This window comes from Aythya ferina, assembly GCF_964211825.1.
Source record: "Aythya ferina genome assembly, chromosome: 3".
In the NCBI taxonomy this organism is placed as follows: Eukaryota; Metazoa; Chordata; class Aves; order Anseriformes; family Anatidae; genus Aythya; species Aythya ferina.
This window is the reverse complement of record NC_140298.1, coordinates 29,468,778-29,490,514: the sequence shown is the minus strand read 5'-3', so window position 1 is coordinate 29,490,514 and position 21,737 is coordinate 29,468,778. Positions and strand designations below refer to the sequence as shown.

At 37.1% G+C, this 21,737-nt stretch overlaps 1 protein-coding gene across 7 annotated transcripts in view; it reads left to right on the top strand.

Moving 5' to 3' along the window:
• SMYD3 (SET and MYND domain containing 3) overlaps positions 1 to 21,737 on the top strand; it is a 396,214-nt gene that overhangs the window by 284,968 nt on the left and 89,509 nt on the right. For all 7 annotated transcript variants that reach the window (XM_084512204.1, XM_084512205.1, XM_084512202.1 and 4 more), the window contains exon 6: positions 19,850 to 19,917. In XM_084512204.1, the coding sequence (XP_084368330.1) occupies positions 19,850 to 19,917 (68 nt within the window). The remainder of the gene's footprint in view (positions 1 to 19,849; positions 19,918 to 21,737) is intronic.

Genomic DNA, 21,737 nt, shown 5'->3' with positions numbered 1-21,737 from the left:
CCTTAAAGTGTTTACTGTCAAACTGATTCTCTCCTTCCTACAGAGGTTATTCTTCTCTGGTTTGTGTAAATCGCAGCTGCTTTCTGATATAACATCCAAAACAGGTATTGTCTGGGTAAAACATATGATCAGGTATCCTCTGCCATCCAACTGAAAACACTACTTTCATTAAAATCATATGTTTTTCGATAATGTAATTTCTGTGATGCTGATGTGAATGCTATTGCACTCTTTTAAATTTATGGTATCTACAGAGCTGTTTTCAACTGTTTTGTGTGAGGGCTGAGACATTTCCTGAAAGCAACGTGAATCATGCAGGAATTTTTGCTTGTCCTTTACTTGGTGCTGTCATTGAGGCTTATGGACCATACCTAAAAGAGAAAGCTCGTATTTCTGGTGAGACTATGATTTCCGTGAAGCACAATTTGACATAACTATATTAGAATTGTTTTATTTTCCTGAAAAAAGCCTTGTACTTTTGGCGTAATTCATAGAAGGCTCTACAGTATGCTTTAACACCAGTATGCATAACTTTTAAAGCATCTGTGAAGGTTTCAGAGCACCAAAGATTTGTTGACATTGTTAATTTTTGAGATATGAGGTAAAATTTAGAAAATGGGTATATGATCTGAAACCAAAATAGACCATGTATTTTCTCCCTCTCTCTCTCTCTCTTTTTTTTTTTTTTTAAAGTTACATATTAATTTGAATTAATATCTATGCAGCCTACTGTGAAAACAACCCATGGAAGTCAGTTATATCATTCATCCCAATCTGCTTCCCCTAGAGTGGCAAATAACATATTTTCATAGTGCACTTCCAATGATTCCAAGAAAAACAACTCATATTATTTGTCTACAGAAAATGGATAGTAGTGAATGCTTTCCTACATGTATTATTTTCCAACATTGTTTTCCTACATGTATTTATAGATGCCCTACATATATATTATTTCTCTCACTGTCCAGTCTTAAAAATACCTTATTTCTTCTAAATTTCATTATTGATATGTTGTATAGGAGCCAGAAACTGCGCATGTTTTCAATATACAGAAAAGAGTACAATTCTGGGCAATACACTTCTGGTGATGAGGTCGTCTTCTGTCATAGCAAAGCTTTGACTATTGAGGGTTATTTCTTCATGAAATTAGGGAAAGGGGAGACAGTCTTGTCTCATTTTCTTTTTTCAATGTAAACCACACCAAAACAGCAACAAAAACCAAAACCATAAAGTCTTAGCATTCTACAGAAGCTCTGTGTTTTTCTAGTGACACCTGTTTATGCAGCAGTTTTCCAGTAGACCTTCTTTCTGGAGTTTAATTTATTGAGCGTACTCCTCTACCATGAACATAGGGAGGAGGACCTGAAAGTATTTGCTGTCAGTCTAGCATAATTATGTGTCACAATTATGTCTTAAGTACTGTAATGTTTTCATAGCAGTGTTTTGCTATGACCTGACTCACCAAAGGAAGTAAGCAATGCAAACTGGCATTGTGTGGACTGGTGACTCCCTGTGTCAGGGGTTTCACCTCATCAGGGTCCTACCACCCCAGCCAGGAGCAGGAAGCTGGGGGCACCAGGGCAGCCCCAACCCCAAGCACTGGGCACCTCCCTGCAAGCTGGGAAGGCCTGCCACATCTACAGTTTGCCCCTGAGCAACCTTTGGCTGCCTCAGGGCCTCCTCCTGGCTGCCACGTGGACAGCCCTTCCCAAGAGGCCTCTGCTCCTCAAAACAGGAGCTTTTACTCAGCTCTGTGAGAGGCAGGAGTGGATGTGGAGCTTTTTATCTGCCGGTACAAGTGTTCTGAGAACATGACCTCTAACAGGGCATACAGAAAAGCATAGTAGCTGTGTCAGATTCCATATTAAATTGTGGCCCTGACAAGTTCAGTGCTGGGTGCCTTCCGAGGTACCTTTCTGCCCTGACAGTCACCTGTGTTTGAGGGCATAGGCAGGGAAGTCCAAGCTGCCACTTTCCCCTTACCTAGTGTGGCCCAGGTGGGTTGTTGACCACAGGGGGCATCCCTTCACCTTCAGTACCACAGGTGCCAAGAGGCAAAGCCCCACTGCACTGAGTGCACAAGGTGGGCTGCAGGGAATTTCTATGGCAGTTTGCTCTCATCCCTGATTCTTCGGGATTTTCCTTCCAGGTTTATGGTTAAGCTTTAAAAAGAGCTCTGGTGCTTTATAAATTTCGGCTGCTGAGGAGATTCCATCCACTACTCTTTTTATGTTACTTTAATTTTTACTGTATGATGAGCGTGCTCTGTAATGGCAGTTAACAGCTAGGCAGCAGTCTGCATAAATGGAGAAAGGCAAATGCAGATTGAAAATGCACTAGAGAAGTACATTGGAGCTACCAGCCAATTTCACAACTTTACGCTGTCAAGACAGAGGACATGAAATAATACACAGCCCCTTAACTGGCATAACATTACCAACAGTGTGCCTGCAGCTGTACTGCAGCACAGAACAGCCAACGTCTGCCACAGAGAAATGTAAAGACAGAAATCCAATTTCAGTTGCGGATTTTGTGCTTCTGTTATTTTCTAAAGAAAATTGTTTGTTGTTTTTCTTTTTAACTGTAACCTTTTGGATACAGTTAGAGATGCTGAGCAAAATTCCTTTGTATACCTAACTGCTGCTGGTGTGCTGTGTGGCCTTGGTGTTGCATTCAATTCCTCCATGATTCAGTTCTGCACTTGCATTCTTCACAGGCCTGTTATGACTAATTAACACTTATACATTGTTTGATGTCCTTGAGCAAATAGAAATATAAAGCTACATATATTCAAGCAAATATTATTTCAGGCCTTCTGAACTCTGGTTTCAACTTGTAGTTACGCAACTGAAATGCTAAAATGAGAAGCAAGAAAGAGAAGCTTTGTGAGAAGCTGGAAGGAGGAAAGGTTCTTCAAAAGCATTGCCTTTTTTTTTTTTTTTTTTTTTTTCTGCCTTACATAATGTAATATTCCATTATTTTACTTCATAGATTTGAAGCATTATTAATTTTTGATTCCAGTTCTACTCAAAAAACGTTTAAGGAGTTTTTATTCTAATAATGAGAAGATGATGAGAGAGAGAAAAAAAAAAAAAAAAAAAAAAAAAGAAAGAAAGAAACAGAAAAACACCCCTCCAAAATACTTGAAAACATAATTTGCGGGATTCTCTGGGTAAAATTTCTGTGTGGGCTAAAACAAACAAACAAAAACAAAAAAAGAATATTTTCCAACATTCATTGTTCCATTAATTGGTGCTATTTTAGGGCAGGGCAGTTCTCCAGAGGCTTCTTCAAGCTTGCCTTTTGATGGTAATTTACATTCAGCGTCTCTGCTGCAATGCAATCACAATAATAAGCCACAGTATCTTCAGTTTTTAAGCCACCAAATGTATCTACAGACTCAGCAACTGTCACAATTTCAGTATTTGAGTGTGAATTTTTACTGCTTAGTTCATGATTGGTTCCTTGATTTCAAAAATAGTAACAAAAGGGAAAGGTTTGAGCTGATTCTGAATGAATTTTGACAGATCCATGATTTACTTTTAGGCATTCCAAACATAAAGGCAGAATCTGCTTTTGGAGGGTAAATGATTTGTTGAAAATTAAATGATATACTGAGCTCTAATTAGGATAAACTTTTTTTTTTTTTTTCATGGACTTAGGCCCATTAAATGTACAGGCTTAATTCAAATATGTAACAGTTTCATTTGTGAATAATTTTGAAACCGATAAATACCCATGGTCAGTTATTATGCAGTTAGTTACTATGGATACTTGGTTTGCAAAATGTGTGGCTTTGTGGATAAATTTCAGCCAAAGAGCGTGTATCATTAAATAATATTTCTTTTTTAGACAAATAACCAGAGTGACATGGTAGTATATTTGTAGTCATGCACGCAAATCCAGAAAAGATTTTTGCAGAGAGAAGTCTGGGTAAATAGAAGTGAGCTTTATTTTGCAGTGATCTCTTTGTGTGTCTCCTTGGAGCAGATTTGTTGGTTTTGTATAAATAGGGCTTTTTTGAAAATATTGGCTTTACACAGAAGTTCAATCTTTTTTTTTCTTTTTTTTTTTTTCTTTTTTTTTTTTTTTTGACAAAGTCATCTGTGCTTCCATCTCTCTACATGCCAGTACTAATGCAGCTCTCCTAAAACCCTTCAGCTTTCCTGCCCTTTGCTGTTGCTGCCCAGTCTCATGGGAGTATTATGGTATAAACAGATCATCCTTTAGATATCAAAACTGAGTTTGCTACACTTGAGTTCTCACTTTAACATACTTCCTCTGTTAAAAGACTTCTGCATTCAGTTCACTAAATATTGCTGAATATTACTCAGTGATATGTTTTTCAAAAGCTGCCCTGCACAGTTCTTATTGTCGCATCCCCCACCTGCACAGGTCCTGGGGCTGACTCTGACTCTTCTGGTTTGGGAATCCTCCCAATGGACAGATTCATCATGAAAATCGAGTGGCTGTTCAAAAAAAAATAAGATTGATTAATATTACTTTTTTTAGAGTAATCGCATTGCAGGGTCTTCAGACACAATTTGCCATAACCAGAACCTCGATACTTAAGGAAAACAGATGCACCACTCCTGAGCCATGGGTTGCAGGGTGGTTCCTTTGCTGAAGCGGGCAAGACAAATCAGCAATAATCCATGAACCACCTTTGAGGTTGATGAGAAAAAAGCTCAGGTGAAAACAAAACTCTAGAAGTGCTTCCAGAGGCAGGGCCTGTTTGTTGAACAAGAGTGAAGAGGGAAGAAGTAGGTCCCCAACTTCAAATATCTGACTAGTTTGCACAAAGTTAGGTGATGATATTAAATTAACTTTTCAGTTGCAGAACAGCAGAAGAGAATCATTATTCACTCAAGGTACCAGCATTCATTTGTTCCTATGATATGGGAGTTAGAAGCGCAGTCTCCATGTGTAGGAGCTGACTGGGTGAGAAGTTCTCAGTGGACAGACCGCTGTATTTATGCAGCCTCCTTCACAAGGCAAGGCCTACAGTTCATGTACCCTCAGTTGTCTGGCAGTTATAAAGCATCCTTAGTGAGAGGATGCTTTTATGGATTGGTGAGCATGGCTTGGAGTCCTTGAGAACTGCAGGTGAGTGAAGTTTGAGCTTCACAGGGCTGAATTCAGCTCTGCAGGCACGTGTGGAGGCAGCGCTGCTCCTGGTTTTGTTGCCGTGCTGGCACCTTTGAGAGCATGGGCCTGTAGTGTCAGAGCTGGCTTGCTGCTCAGAACTGCTGAGCAGCTAAGCTGTGTAGCAATTTTTAAAACAAAACTCTACCTTTTCCTTTATTCTCTGTAGGCCTGGGTACTAGATGACCTTTGAGCCATATATGGTGGAAATTCAGTGCCACTGGCCTTGGCTGCCATTTTACAGGGTCCTTTCCTCCATGCTCCTCCTACAATCAAACTGTTAATAAACGCTCACTAAGAAAAAAGTTATTTATTTGAACTTATTTTTTTTTGAATGCATTAGCTCCTGTAATTTTGATTTCTATTTTATTTCTCTTAGTTCAGTCATTTTATACTTTTTGTGACCTTCCCTTTTCTGGTTTTTAATTTGTTTAAAATCACAGATGTGTAACTGGAGGGTTGGCAATGTGATTTGGAGAAAGAGATTCAATGTATGAATTTGCCCCTAAGGAATAAGTTACATATATTTTTAAATATCTTATACAAACTGAATAGTGTATTTAAATGATCCAACAAGTGATAATAGCTTAACAGACTTTTCAATATGATGCTACCTTCACAGTGAGTAGAAAATGTTAAAAATGTAATAATGAAGTTTGAGAGAAGTTGGTGCTTCATTCATGGATAGGAGGACCCTCACCAGTATCTGTTTCAGCATCACAGAGGAAGTGATGCAATTGACTCTCAGTGGAAGAAGCTTGAACTCAATATGGAAAGACTCACAAAGCCTAGATCATAATTAAGACTTTCTAAATGTTTTGTGTTTTCATTAGGATGAGCTCAATATTAAAAAAAAAAAAAAAAAAAAGGGGGGGGGGGAGGGGTTGGGGAGGAGAGAAAGTGGTCAAAGCGGAAGTGTTTGAAGACTTGATATTCGGAATTCTTGTTTTGGGGTGAGCCAAAGGTGACAATTTTATGATTTCACACGGTTGATTTATAGTTGAGGCCAAGAGTACCGCAGCATGTAAAATATTAAACAAACAAAACGTTTAATTGTATCTTGAACAGGATTTAATGTAAAAAATTACTTTTTTCTGTCATAAAAAAAAAAAATCAACATTTTGGTGGGGGAAAAAGTATGAATGTACTTAATTTGTTCTCATGTGGCACTCATCACAAGAACTACCAGTTAATGAAACCTTGTGTAGTGTCATTTGGTAATTTTTATTTTAAATGCATGTTGTATCATGAATTTGTATCATGAATAGACTGTTAGGGTGAAAAGTCTGGGTTTTAGGAATTAATTTGCAGTTTTACTTCATTCTATTATGAAAATATAATAATTCAAAGGTAAAATTTTCATGGGAAGTCAAATAATATGAGAGACAAGTCCTACATGAAAGGAAAATGTGCTCTGAAATAATAAGTCCTTAAATAATCATAGCCATAATATTGAATTTTAAATGATTAAATTCATCAAGTAAGAAGGTATTTTGGCATGTAGCTTTTTGGCATTACACTGGTTTAAAAAGAAAACAACAGTATGAACATAAGGAGAAGCCAGCATCAAAATGCCAACTGTGAGGAGAAACGCAACAGTAGATTTGAATAATCTCATGTCTTGTGGCTCATATTTCTAATTCAGTTTTGCCATTTCTTTAGTTTTGTCTTGTTTTTAAGAGAGTTTTGATATATAAACTTAGATTTTTCTTTGGATGTGGAGGTGGGGAGCTCGGTCAGCTCTACTGCTATAGTATTGACCAACGATTAGTATGTTCTTTCCTGTCACCCAGGTTTTGTCAGGTGTGGTAGAAATGCCAAGTACTCCTTCTTGCTTGCTGAAATCACAGCTCATCTAGCAGGTTTGCTTGTATGAGGTGTATGTAAAGATCTGGTTTGTACAAAGTAAGAGAAGCTCAGAGGAATGGGTATGTAAATTGTAGATAAAGATTTGCTGAGAGCGAATCTGCATATCAGTAAAAAAGAGCATGAAGCACTAGGAGAGTGCTGTGTATCAGAGGGGTATTTTGTAAATCTGTAATTAGTTTTCTAGAGCCAAAACATCCATATTTCTTTCTTGAAATATGTAACACAACACCATTGTAATTTGCTCAGACTGTAGTGAATGTTGGGACTTTGAAATGTAAATATTGAGTCTGTTCTCAAAGTTTCTGAAATCATGAATCTGGATTATGAAAACAATTGAATTGGCTTAAAAATCACAAGATAAAGAGAATTAAATGAAAACGTATTGGTATTCTAAAGAGAATTAAATGAAAACATACTGGTATTCATCTGCTTACTAGGGTTTACTACTGGTATTTATTTTGCCTGTCTGCATATAAGAGGGAGGATGATACAACTTTTCCTGTAAAGAAATGTTGATACTTGTTGGCAGGCAAAATTCTCACTTTCACATGAAAGATTGCATGGCTGTAGCAGTCACTTTGCAAATGGCAGTATATCATTTACATGCTGAGAAAACACAGACGATTTTGAAAAATGCAAAGCTTCAATTCCTTTCACGGTATCTCAAGATAATGGTGAAACAAAACTGCATGCTATTTTTAAATACCCTCCAACTTTGGCTAGTCTGTTTGTTTAATATCATCACATCTACTGTCTATTAAAAACAAACAAAAAAACAAAAATATTTTTCCTTATTAGATATGAACCTGAGGCATTAGTGGTACAGAGCTTAGATTAAGAATTAAGCAACCCAAAGTTTGCAGATGTTTAATGGAAAGGATTTGTTATGTCTGAAATATTCAGAATTTTAACCACAAGGAGTTGGATCACCCCATTTAAAAAGAGAGCTCATTTACAAAGAGCTCTCGGAAGTTCTCATTCTAGTTTGTCTAGTGAACTTTCTTGCTATCTAATTATTGTTTTTGTGTAACTCACCTGATGCCACTGAAGTTTGTGCTAATTTGTATTAATGTAAGTGCAAATTTTATGTTGCAGTCTAAATAAGGACAAATGAAGAGTAAATTTTTTTTCAAGCCTATTTGTATACAGTTATGTTATTTACCAATTAAAAATTGTTAAAATCTCATTTCTGAGAAGTTGCAAGATTATATTCCTGGCTGTTAGATTTAGTTATTTAGTTCATCTCATACTGACACTGTTCATCACAGAAATGCTCTTATAAGGTTTCTTTGCTGGTGAGTTTGTGGAAGGGCAAAGGTGAAGGAGTGAGGAGAAAATTATTTCTTTGACATAAGTATTTCCTGTAGACAGCAATTACATACAGGTCTGTGAACTTTAGTTAGCTACCCACAAGCATTTGAACTGTGTGCTCAACATAATGTTTGTCTAACCTTCCTTTAATAATATATTTCAAAGACATCTGGTAGAGACATTTCAAAATTAAATACTTTTTTTTTTTTCTTTAAGAGTGAAAGATCAAATAATGTAATTGTGAAGGTGAAAAGTCTTTCTTCCATGTTGTTATTATTATTTACAATGCCTAATTTATATTTTTTTGCTTCAGGTACTCATGCATATCACATAGTACAGCAGGTGAATTAGAATCCCATGTTGTTTCTTTGAATTATAGAAATATACACAAATTACTTTCAGATCTCTATCTCTTTTGTACTCCTCAGTGCACTTGCTTATTATTCCAAACTTCCTGTCCTCTAGCTGATTTCCACTCATTTCCTTTCCTTTTCCGTTTATCTTATATTAGAAACAGCAAGAAAGTCCTGCTGCGATGGTTTTCAACTTCCAGTACACGGTGGTACATAGCCTTCTTAATGAAGGATACCAGGAGTGATGTGAAATCAGAAAAGGTTTTGTTGGCTGATATCTGTTGTGGGTGTGGGTAAGAATCTTGGACATACAGAAGCCACAGGCCATCTGAAAGGAGAGCTTCCTGACACCTTCCATTTTCTAGTCCTAGGAAAGTAGAAATGTTTCCTACCAGTTGATTAGTTGATTGCTTAGTTATAAACTTCATAAAGCGAAATCTCACAGAAAATGGCAATTACATAAGGGCTAATAAACTGTTTCCACTTCTTCTTCTAAAACAGGCTTTTAATATCTAATGAGGACCATTTGTTCCTTTAAATTAGATAGATTTGAGGTTTGTATTTACATACAAAGAGCCAGAAATAAAAACATGAGGAATCAGTGGAGATTGATTCAAAGGTAGAAAGGGATCTTGAGAGATCATTTCTTTACATGCTGCTTGAAGCTGGGCCAACACTGAATTCAGAGCAGCTTGATTACAGCTTTCACCAGTTAGGTCCTGAAAACTGCTGATATCCCAATATACCTAAAATCCTTAGAATTTCTGATACAATTTATGCTAGCTAAAAGTCTTCCAGTAAATTTCTAGCTCAGCCTGCATTCTTGAGAATTGTGGAACTGGTTATACATTCCAAGTGGCATCCCTCTGCCTGGAAGAGGAAACATAGATCATTTTCTCTTCAATTTACAGTCTGTATACTATAAGAGAGTTTGTTAAGCAGGAAGTATGGCTTTTTATTTCTGCAAGCTATGATTCTAGCTGTGCTATTAAAAGTTACTTTATGTGTTACTTGCTATTAAAAGTTACTCTACATGTAACTGTTTTGCAATCCTTTTGTCAGCTCATTGTTTGATGTCATATTAACTAGGCATTCTCTAAACTTGTTTTATGAGCTTATTTTGGACTAAGTCATATTTTCTTTAATCTGACTGCTACTCTAATGAAAGTATGGCTTAATGCTACTTTCAAGTGTTGTCTTTCTTCCTAACAAGTAATAGCATATAGTAATGATAAAGAAAATCTGTATAATGGTTACTACTAATTTGGTACAGTAAAGCATTATTTCAAAGGAAGATCTATTCTATTCAGATATAGGTAGAATGGTATATTAGAATCATTATCTGTTCTACTGAAGCAGTGGTGCTTCTGAGGAGTCCTGATGGATTGAACAGTGACATTCCCCCTGCTAGTTTCTGGGGTACTGACTTTGTGGGGTGCTGCAAGCCTTGTTCACCCAAAATATCTTCTACCAGTACTTTCATTCAAAAGGCACAAATGGCTCCAAATGAAATATGAAAGGGAGGTTCCTCCATAGCACTCGCTGTGTACAAAGTATCCAGGCTTTTCTGAATGGAGCAGGTTGTAGCAAACGGAGTCCCTTCAAGCAAAATCCCCCACCTTAGCCAACAAATGGGACTTGCAGCTCTGGTTTAGATCCTGTGTGCAGATCCTGCAAATGCACCCTGCAGATTCAAAGGAGTAGAGCAGGATTGTTATTTTTTTTTTTCCCGACTCACTCTGTCACTTCCCAATATGGTCAAATGTAGTCCACAATGCTAGCAAATTGCCTTCAGTAACGTTAGATGTCATTGACTGTCTGTGTTTTATTATCATGTAGAATTGTCCAAGAATGTCAGACTAACATTATGGGAATGAGAAAACTAGTGGCATCAGCGTGAAAGCTATCCTCACAGTAACTAGAAGCGTATGCACTGTGTTGAGACTAAACATATCCAATGTTATGGAATTCCAAAAATTAAATTATTTAAACTGTTTCCTGATTAGAGCAGTGTTTGAAATAGCCCAGCAAAACAGAGTTGTAGGAAAAAAAAAAATCTGGCTGGAAACCCTTATGGAGGTGATTTTCTAGAGATACTATGGGTGCACAAGTCCTATGAAAATCCATGAACTCTTTGAGTAGAGAGGACTTGAGTTATGCAGGCCTTAAAATTACTGTTTTGGCTTTAATTTATTCTATGCATCACATCTTTACCTTAAACATAATAGCATATTTTGTCCCAAAAAGGAAATGGAGTTTGACTTACATTTTCTGCCTTTCTATATCATGCTATTTTCTGATACGGTCATATTCATGCTTCTGTGCCAACACACGCTCATACTGAGTGCAATCAGTCTTTCCTTTCAGTCAGGTCAATGTCTAGAACTGGGGTCTGGTTTAACCACCTCCTCAGTGCCTGGATTTCTTAAAACCACCTCCAGTAGGCAGTCACCCTTTTTTACCAAAAAACATCTGGTTAAGGTCATCAGCTGGCTGTTTCAGTATTTCAAGATTACCTACATAGTGGGCTTTTTGTTTCAGTTTTACTTTGTCCTGTTAAACTTCTAATTGCCACCTGGTCTTAATCTATTTGATCGATATCATCTGGCACTCCACACTTCTTAGCTGGCCTATCTGATGCAGAACACCTCCTAGGGGACAGTAGCATCAGTCATTGTGTCTGATGATCCTGTTCATATGTTTTCTATGGAAGAAAGAAGCAAAAGTGAGTTTAAAAGCATTTTGCAGGCATGTGCTAATAAATTGCTAACAAACTTAGAGGCAAAGGAAAGTATTTTCTTTAGGAAATTCTATGTAGGCATTTTGTGAAGAGCTCATGTAATATTCAAATTATTTTTTTGTGTGTAATTGAAACTACCTGCTCTTAGCAGATGTTTGTTTTGCTAGCTGTCAGGAAGGAAGAACGTTCGCCATGCTTGCTATTGTCTTATTTACATATTTCTGAAAATCTTTAGTGGGGAGAAAGGGCTTAGACCACTGACAGACAAAAGGGTATGTCTGGCCCCCTGATTTTTAAAAGTAGTAATGTCACCTAGTTTGAATGATAGGAAAAAGTTAAAAAGTAAATGATATGTAAATAACTTAAATTCCTTTTTGTTTTGTTTTGATCAAAACCAAATGATTTTACAAAATAACAATAACAATTTTTTATGAAACTGCATGTCAAAAGAAAAGTAATAGTTGTTCATCTGGTGGGAAAGCATGTAAGAAAAATGGAAGGATCTGGAAGGAATAGTTACATGAGTATTCTTTTGGACCTAGATGTCCAAACTTTACAAAAGCCTGAGATTTCATCTGGTTAATATAAACCAGAGTATATTGTAGTTAGCCCTGCTTGCAGGGATCAGGGACACATACATGTTTACAGTGTCGCGAGTTGTTTCCATGCATTTTTCACCCTCATAAAAACAACAACAACAACAAAACAGGTTCAGTTCTAAAACTCCTCAGTCATCTGTTTCAGGATGTAACTCAAGTAGCAAAATGAGACTAGAACTGGTCTAAAAACCATGTGCAGCTTGTGGGGGAAAAAAAAAAAAAAGAAAACTTGTGGAGTTTTGCTCAAAAATGCTTTCTATGTTTCTAAATTTATTTAGCATTTTTAACAGGAAAAAAAAATCAAAATCAAACTTTGAAAGTATGGGTGGTTTTGTTTTTTAAACATTTTCAAGTAATTAAAATATTTGGTTTATGCCATCACAGTTTGGAAGAGAGTTCTGATTTTGTTTTTCTTCTCATTTTGAATTTTCTTCCTCTTCAAGTTTTTGTGCTTTCAGGAATTTCCTTTTAGAGACAATTTTAAAGAAATTGCATGAAAAGCATTTTCCCCAGGCTTTATCTTCCCTCCCACTTTTTTTTTTTTTTTTTTTTTTTTCTTCCCAGTAGAAAATATATTGCTAGGCAGTAAGTGAAAACTGAAAAAGGAAGGAGGAAGTAGATGCAAAAATCCACCAAGCCAAGTGACCAAATCCAAAGACTTTGCATCAATGAACCTTAAGAGAGAAATACACTTGAAGGTCTTGCTCAACAAACACCTCCAGAAGGAGCAACAATTATTTGGCAATTGTAAGAATAAGGTCAGCCAAGCCCGAAACATTTGGGCTAGGTTTCATCTCACCTAACATAGGCTGTCTAGCAGTTATGAGTCTTGTATGAAGAAATCATCTGGGTACTGGAGATGACGTACTCATTTATTCCACCATATTTTTAGCTCAAGATTAGTTCATTAATCTTGTTTTGCCTATGCCATTTTCACACCAGAAACTATAGCTGAGTCTCACCTTTATTTTTCATATTTAGTCCCACATTTGGTTTTTGAATATTCCATTGCAGAGCAGATAAGCCGAAAGGCAAGACAAATACCAAGTCACTTAACCACTCCCAGATGCCATCAAGTTTGATCTCATCCAAGAAGCAAGTAGTTTTACTTTGAACAGGTGGGCATACAGTGGCTGCAGGAATCAAGTTAATAACTTTGCCCCATCTCACAGGAGTGGACTTACCAGCAGGAAAATAAGGAAGAAGAGATGGTTGTCATGCCTCTACTCCAGTTAATAATGCCAACTGCTGCATGCATACTGTAATATGGTCCATTAGTGACTTTGCAGTTCCTTCTGTCCAGTTCTGCTCCAGAAATAGATGTGTTTTAGTTCTGTTCCAAAAAGCAGTAATAATAGTATTTGCAGAGCTAGGTAAAAGCTAGAGTTTCTCCAAAGGCAACATGAGGTTTGCTGACTGTTGGCAGAATAGTCCGTAAAAAGAACACAAGGAACACAATTTTTTTTAATGGGAGTTCTATGGAACTTCAGGATACTTCATTTTACCAAAAAAGTGCAATGTTTTTGCATGTTTCAGGCTTTAGCTATTCATGTCTTGGGTCAGTAACTACATCTTACACACACACTTAAAAAAAAAAAAAAAAAAAAAAAAAAAAAAAAAAAGTGCCCATAGCAAACATAACATTTGTCCTAGTAATGATGGCTTTGAAATTCTTGATGATCAAATATATTTAGCTACATAGCTAAATATTTTCATTTGAAGGATTGGAGAAGTATGTATGGGGATAAGAAGATAGGAGGTAATTTGCCATGACCTATTTTCATTCCATTCCAATCAAAATTGCACCACTTAGCTGAGTACTAAAAAGGGATGCCTGAAGCACAGTCGCATTAAATCATCTGTTAATGTCAGGCCAAATTTATCTGGTCTACTGGCTGGTAGGTGGTGACACCCATCTGCAAGGGATACTGGTGTTCTGCAGGCTCATAAGAAACTCTTATTTGCTAGGATTGCTAAAAGTGGCCTGAAATTTTGACAGTTGATAGGAAGAAAGATCTCCAACGATGACAAAAACTAAGAGAACATTTGGAAATCCACATCTTTGCTGTAAGTAGCTCTGAAGCAATAGTTTCTAATTCAGCCAAAACCTTAACGATTTGGCACAAGAGATAAATAGGATGTATTGTTCTTAAAGAAAAATGAAATAATTGAAAATTCAGTCCTGGTGTGAAAGAAATGTAACTCCTATGAATGCCGTGATATTGCAGCAAAATTTGGCTTCTGAGCATGTATCACAAACAGTTAAGTACTTGTCCCATTTCCATAGTCTGAAAATCTAAATTAGATAAACTTTTCCCCAAACCATCCTAACATGTTTTGATTTCAGTCTAGAACAAAACACAGAAGAATCTTTTTCTTGGTTTATTTCAGTTCTTTTAATGCTTCCTTCCTCTACTGTTGATTTTGTGGCTCCTATGGAAGCAGGTAGGTCCTGAGTACAATACAGCAGAGAACTGGATTCAAAGCTCCTGATTTAGTAAAACCTGTGTGTACACACACCAGAAATATACGCCTTGTGGCAGGGCTTCTTTCAGCACAGCACTCTGGTAGCAGACAACTTACCTTCCCACCTCATCCCATTTCCTCTTACCCTCTCTGAAATGCTGTCCCTTGGACACAGCTGAGGATTCAGAGCAGGAGGAGCTCTGCCTACCTGTGTCTTTTTGGGGCCATAGGCTCTGGCCACGAGCAGCTAAATGAAGGATGCTCAATACAGGGCCTTGACAGGTCTGTCGCTGCCGTGGCATACCATGCATTTGCACTTGAGCACTGCAGCAGTGTTTAGCACTGTTACCCTAGCACTCTGTGTGCCAAATGAAGTCATTAGCAGATTTGAGATCTATCAACCATCTGTGTCTTGTATCTGTTCATCCTCAAATGGGAAGGAGATATCAGTACAGACCTACAATGGGGGCGGTGGTGCTAGGAGGTCTCTGGGGCACGTCTTGGTCATTTGAATTAGTCTGTCCCTTGCATAGCATTTACTGCCCACCCCTTCCACCTGGCTAATGCCTGAGTCTCTTGAGAAGCTTGTTTACAACATGACAACTGGTTACAACATCTTTTGTTAAATATTCGCTAGTGATCAGGAATATCCAGCCAGCTTTCCTGTGGAAGGGAAACTTAATAATCCATGAACTTGTTTTTGTTTTTTCATCTTTAATTTACATTACATTGAGTTCATAAATTAGGGGGAAAAGTTCTGGCTTTCTTCCTGCTGGTGGGTTAGAATATGCCAGCTGTGACACACCATTTACAGAGATGGCTGGAGTCATTCTAGATCAAAGCTGAAAATGATATTGGCCTTATTGGTGCAATGTGTCCATTGTTAATCCTTCTTTGAGGTTTTCTTGTGCACGTTGCAAGAACTACCTCACGGTGCTGCAGTAATATACAGGGACACATGGAGACAAAATGATTGTTATTAGTCCTGGTATTTGTAACTTGATTTGTGCAGCAATCTTTAACCACTAATAATTTGTTTTCTTCTCTTGCGTCCCCTATGCAAATTTTCCGTTGTCTTAGTGTCTGAAATCCCAGATCTGGAATGTCCTGCTATTGGGTCTAAGTCTGCTTTATTTAACCCAAATGCAAATCTGTAGTGTAAAGTGATATGAACGAGGTCTGAACTGCGGCCACAGTCACCCACAATCAGTAGGAGGGCTTTGGATTAGGATAGGCAGAACTGAATGCAAATCCAAGGCAATATGTTGCCAAACTGAATCCTTCATACCCTGTCAAATGTGAACACCAGAATTAATCTTCATGGCTCTCCATTGGACTGCAAGTCTGGCACAGGCAGAGATTGCTTAGACAGTACCTCCAGATGTCCTGGGAGCAGAGACCTCCTTACGAGGTAAATTGCAGAGTTCTCATATGCTATTTGGAGAGGAAATAAAACATAACAGATTGCAGCAGTTTTTGTTTGCTGATAAAATATGTGTGAGAACAGTGGTCAGTCAGTAAAGCTGTTTTACCCTCTGTGTGTTTACCAGGCTGGGAAAGATTATGTCGTCTTCTTGGGTTAACTTATGGGGTACAGTATACCTCTCTAAAACACGTGCAGTCTCTCAAAAAACAAATCTTTTTATTTAAATCAATCAGGATACATTATAATATTGTTTGTTGCTTGAAATAGTGATTCTTTTTAAATAATCTTGCAGGATTTATTGTCACAGTGCAAACTCAAACACTGAGGACTGACACTTTAAATTGTTGGTGAATGGTATTGCCAATCAATCTATGATGATAAACCTTGAGAGCTTTGCGATATTCTTAAAAAAGTTTTGCATTGTGGAGACTTGAAAAGCCTGTGAATCTCCTGTGAGAATTTGCCCTCAGTTCTCATGCTGGGAAATGTGTTATTTCAGAAATTGTAGAAATGGCAAGGAATTTGACTTTGCAACTTTGGAGTTCCAAAGTATGTGGACATTTTTCCTTATTTGTAGGTCTAGCAAACTCTGAGTACTCTGTTCAGTCTCCATATGTAGATATGCATTCATAGTGCTATGGCATTGGACAGAGAAGAGTTTTTAGAGGAATCATAAGGGACAAGTTGAACTGCAGCATAAATTAAATAACCAAGATAGATGATTCTACAGGAGTTAAGATGACAAAGGCCATGCCTCTGTAAGGAAGAAACTCTATTCTGAAGCAGCGTATTGCCCCATATTGTTTATTCTTCCTTATTTCAAAATCTGGGTTCACAGAGAATCAGAACCTCGAAGATCATTGTATCAAGAATAAGATGGTTCAGTTAAGGCAGAAAAAAAGGCAAAGTGATGATGGAACCTGAAAGCAACACAATAACAGAAGAACGGCATTGTTTGCTTTGTTTTGTTTTCCGTAGAAATGGGGTTAGTTAACTTCCAGTCACAGCAGGTTTTGATCTGTAACCAGTTTCCTCACTTTGTCTTGAAACAGGCAGTGTACCTGTGGTCTTCTCAACAGCACTGGATGCTCCAGTTTTAGCTAGTATCTGAGCTACACGTAAAAGTCAGCAAATCCTAGGAAGCGAAGCTAGGAAAATGGATTTTTCTTCGGGTTTTGTGTAAAAGAAATTCCTTCTTTTTGTTTCTTGTGAGATGTGGTCTTCAACATTAACTCCTATGGTGGCCGTTGGACTGAAATCCCAATACTGCCCTTGGCAGGACTCACCTTTAAATTTGAGAGATTAGAAACTTCTTAAAAGTTTTGTGAACAGAAATGATGTGGAGAATATTCAGATTTTTAGAAACTTCATAAGAAATTTGAAAGAGAACCAACATCCTCACCTCCAGGTGCCAGACTGTGGAGTTTTCATCTTTGATTCCTGTTACCAGCTGCAAACTATCAGTGCAGGATTGTCATTATGTCAGAATTTCATACACCATAAACGATGAGATACTACTTCCTACCTTGCTTCCTCTGTCTGCATTTGCTGAGGACAGAGAACAACCACAACAAAGGGCGATATCTGTAATGCACTCCGTATGAGCACTACTGGCTAATTCTTGTTTCCATACCTGAGCTTAACAGTGGGGAAGGATTGTCTGCAAGGAAGCTAAATAAATCCCAAAGCACTTGAAACTTCTTATGCCTCTGGTTGGACTGTGACTAAAGTTATATAGCCCAAAGTTCATAGATTTCTGCCTATGTTTAGTCTAAAGCCTAAATACCTTTTTAGATGTGGTCCTGAATGCTTCTGATTCCTAGTCCCCTATGTGAAACTGCAAATAATTAGAAATTAGATGGTATTGCACTACTTCACTGGGATATTGAGATGCAACTGTATACTCTGAAGATATCTAAACAGGAGAAGTTAAAAAGTGCCTCACAGAGAGCTACTTCTGAAGGACACTCTTGATGTCTGAATCTCAGAGCATCCATTCATCTCACATTTTTCTTTACATATAATCTGTAAAAACATAGTGTGTTCTTACAAAAAGCAAAATGTAAAACGCTTGTGACTTCTGTGTATGAAACTTTTCACACAATAGAATGCATACCTATGTTAGAAAATGATGAAATAGTCTCTATAGCTCTTAATTCTATAACTCCAACATTCAATGTTGTTAATATAAACAGTTTTATGGTAATAATAGGAGATCTGCAAGGAAGAGGGATTCATTTACTTCTAAGAGATGTCTGACCTCTGCTACTTCATAATCTGTTAGAGAGCACTGAGGTCCACATAAGCGGGCTTTCTTTCTCCTTTACCTGGAAGGCATTATTTTTTCAATAAATACCAAAATCAAGTCAATATTTTTAAAACTACTATAATTGCCACTTTAAATGAACTAATCTTTGTTCAGAAGTTGTCTGATACTTCATGTCCAGTGCCAGTAGAACAGAAATAATTAAGATGTATGCATTTGGTAATTGATGGGGAACATTTGAATGGGTTACATAAATAATAGACCAATCATAGTATTGTCTAACCATTTAAAAATAAATAAATAAACACAAGCCTTACTGCATGTGCATTTATTTAAATTAACGTTGCTGTCAGAATTTATGAGAAATTTTGAAAGAGGGTTTCTTTCTCACCTTATGGTTAATGTTCTCATAAATAATAATTCATCAATTCTGTAAGATAAGGTGTACAATTAAATTGTTCAGTGTACCACTTTAAAATAGAGGTGTGCATTTACTGTTCTGGGCAATTATTCTATGGATAAAACTACAACTTTCAGATCTCATTTTCAGATCTGCCAAATCATACTCTATCTCATTTCTGTTCTAAAGAAAATAAATGGCATTAGTAATTGAATGTTATGCAGAACAGGCATAGGACTTTGCATAATACTTGCATGTACAAGAAGTCTTTTTCTTTATCAAGTATTTTATTAGTATGTTATTGATAACTGAACAGGGACTAATAAAAATATATATATTTAAAAAAAAAAAAAAAGCAAAGAAAACAGTCATGTCCCTTCCCCATCCTCCCCACAACAAAACCAACAAAAAATAATTGAGACATATTAGAAGTTCATTAGGAGCTGCATTCTGGTTCTTGTTTAAGCCCATGAAAGTGATAATTGCTAAGCATTTACAAATTTCTGATCTATCACCAGGACACTTCAGTCTGATACTTTGGGGTTTGGCTGTATCTTCTTGCAATGAACTTTCATTCTTCTCCACTGTCTTCTAAAACCACTTTGGTTTTGTACGAGTGTACAAGGGAAGAATGCACTATCAAGCTGAATATTTGAGGTGAAGTGAAAGATTATATTTCTCTTGAACAATAATTTGAAGATGATTTTGTGTGATCTTATACATGCAAACCAACATATTCATAGCGTGAAAGCTGGACTATTGCACAAACTTTGCATGTATTTATGCCTATATCACATTGCCAGAGTCAAGACTGCTCTTTAATTCAAGGCTCTGCCATATATATTCTTTAGGCTCTTGTAGTACTCATTAAAAGGTCTGTGACAGCCTGGCATCAGTAGAGTACCAGAATGGAAACAGCCACACTTTTCACCGGCCTTATCTGCTGTTATCTGCTGTGTTGTTTCCAGGCTAAGCTTCTCAGCCTCTGTGTAGGTTTTTCCCCCACTCTGAACAGGAAGATAGGGCCTCTGCATGTGTTTAACCCCACATTTTTGCAGGATACTAATATTTCTGCTTTTAATTGACTGCAGTTTTACAGGAGAGTGTGTCCCAGATGTGATTGCTCTAAAATGAAAGAGCACCAGTGTTGAACTTGAATGTTTCCCATCCAATTACCAGTTGCCCCTTCATTTTATTTTGAAAGTTTTTTTCATCTGAGTATGGAGTTTCCAAGTTACTCTGGTAATCCTGGATTTTTTCCCTTGTTTTCACAGGTGACCTGTAACTGTTTCACCATCAGTAACGGAGAGATGCAGGATGTTGGTGTTGGCCTGTATCCCAGGTAGTGTGAACACTGTTTCATTCACAGGCAAAATCTATGTTAGGTTTTCTCCTTTTTTCCTAGGTAGCTTTAAGGGCCATACCATAAATGTAGCAGGTAACATGTCCAAACAAGAAACTGGGAAATGGGAATAAATTATAGGAGAATGAAAAAAATCATCAAGTTGAAAAAATTCTTAATAGTCCCAATTACAGATTTAAAACAGTTTAAATAGAATATGTCTTTAGATTTTATTTTTATTGAGGTGGTAGTCATTTCTAAGTAAAAAAAAAAAAAAAAAAAAAAAAAAAGCTAATGTTAAAAACGTGTGACTAAACATTCCTAACAAGTAAAAGGAAGTGTGTTATGTGTTGCTTTGGAAGGCAGATATTTTGCAGCCAAGAGTCTTCTGAATTGGCAATTAAAAGAAAAAGATCAAATGTGTATATTAGCAAATTACCATAACTAAGAAACCAGTAAAGTGAAAAGATAAGCCCCTTGAGAGATGGATGTTAGTATTTGAATTATTTCTTATTTGTATTAGTTAAGAAGGATGTATGAGGGAAGGTTTTGCCTTCATAGGTACCTGCAACTATTAATATGGAGCACATAAAATTGAGCAGATAAAATATAATTTTCAATTTAATTTTTGTGAATATAGGGTTGAACCATGTTGTCAGTATCTAAAGGGGCCTGTCATTGTTGTTGCTTTTCCTACTAAGGTCATGTGTGCAAGATTTGACTGAGGACAAACGAGGCCTGCTTGTGGTAAAGATAAGGCAAAGGCTAGGAGGTAAAAAAAGGCTTGTGGTAAAGATAAGGCAAAGGAGGAAATGGGAACCAGTGTTATGAAAAATACGGAACATTCATCTGATTTCATAGTGGAATGGAAACAAATCTTTTCACATACTTCAAAAAAAAAAAAAAAAAAAAAAAAAAAAAAAAAAAAAGGAACAGTATTTTAGAGTATTGTTATTAGTGAAAGGTTTTCTTTTGGTTGACAAAAAGCCCCTGACTAGGAAGAAAGTGGATATCTGTGTTCTGTGATAATGCCCTGTCAGGGATACAAGAGACCCTTTCCCAATTCAGTTCACAGCAGCTTTAATTTTGCTGCTTCAAAACATTCTGAGATGGGAAAATTGTGAACTTAAACTGCTGGTTCCCAAATTCTAGGCAAATGCCCTTCCATCTGGGCTGCAGCATGTAATAAGGTGAGACAGTCTACACTTCCAGGTGAAATTGTCATTATAAACATTAGAGTTTCCACAAGATGAAATTTGATGAAGAATGCTTCATATAGTCTCATTAAAAGGTTGTATGTTGTTGCATGGCTTAATAGCTTCAGCATCCCAATATATTTTAAAACAAATAAAATCCTGTGGTACCTCTTTGCATCATCTTGCCAGCAGGAATAGGCCCAGTGATCTCACTTAAGTGAAATGGAGACCGTCTCCCAGAGCATGCTATTGAGTTCATGCGGAGACTCACCACTGATATTTTGTGAGGCTTGAAGGGCTATCAAAAGATTTAAGGTCCTTTTTATAACCCTTTAAGAGTCAAGAACTGAATAAATATGGTTTGGTCTAGGGCTGTGACCCTTGGTAACATCCTTCGTTTTGCCAGCTGCATTGGGGATCCTGAGTTGCTGAATCAGGCAGATGGGGAAAGTAATAAAGGCAGCTAGAAGATGGATAAGTCAAAAATTCTGCTTCCAGCCTGATGATGCCGGAAATGGTCTTTCAGTGGGTCATTACCATAGAAGAAGAAACATCAGAGTTGAGTCAGCTATGAAACTGTTCTTGGTCTGGCAGAGTCGATTGTTTCTCAGCTAGTAAAATGTG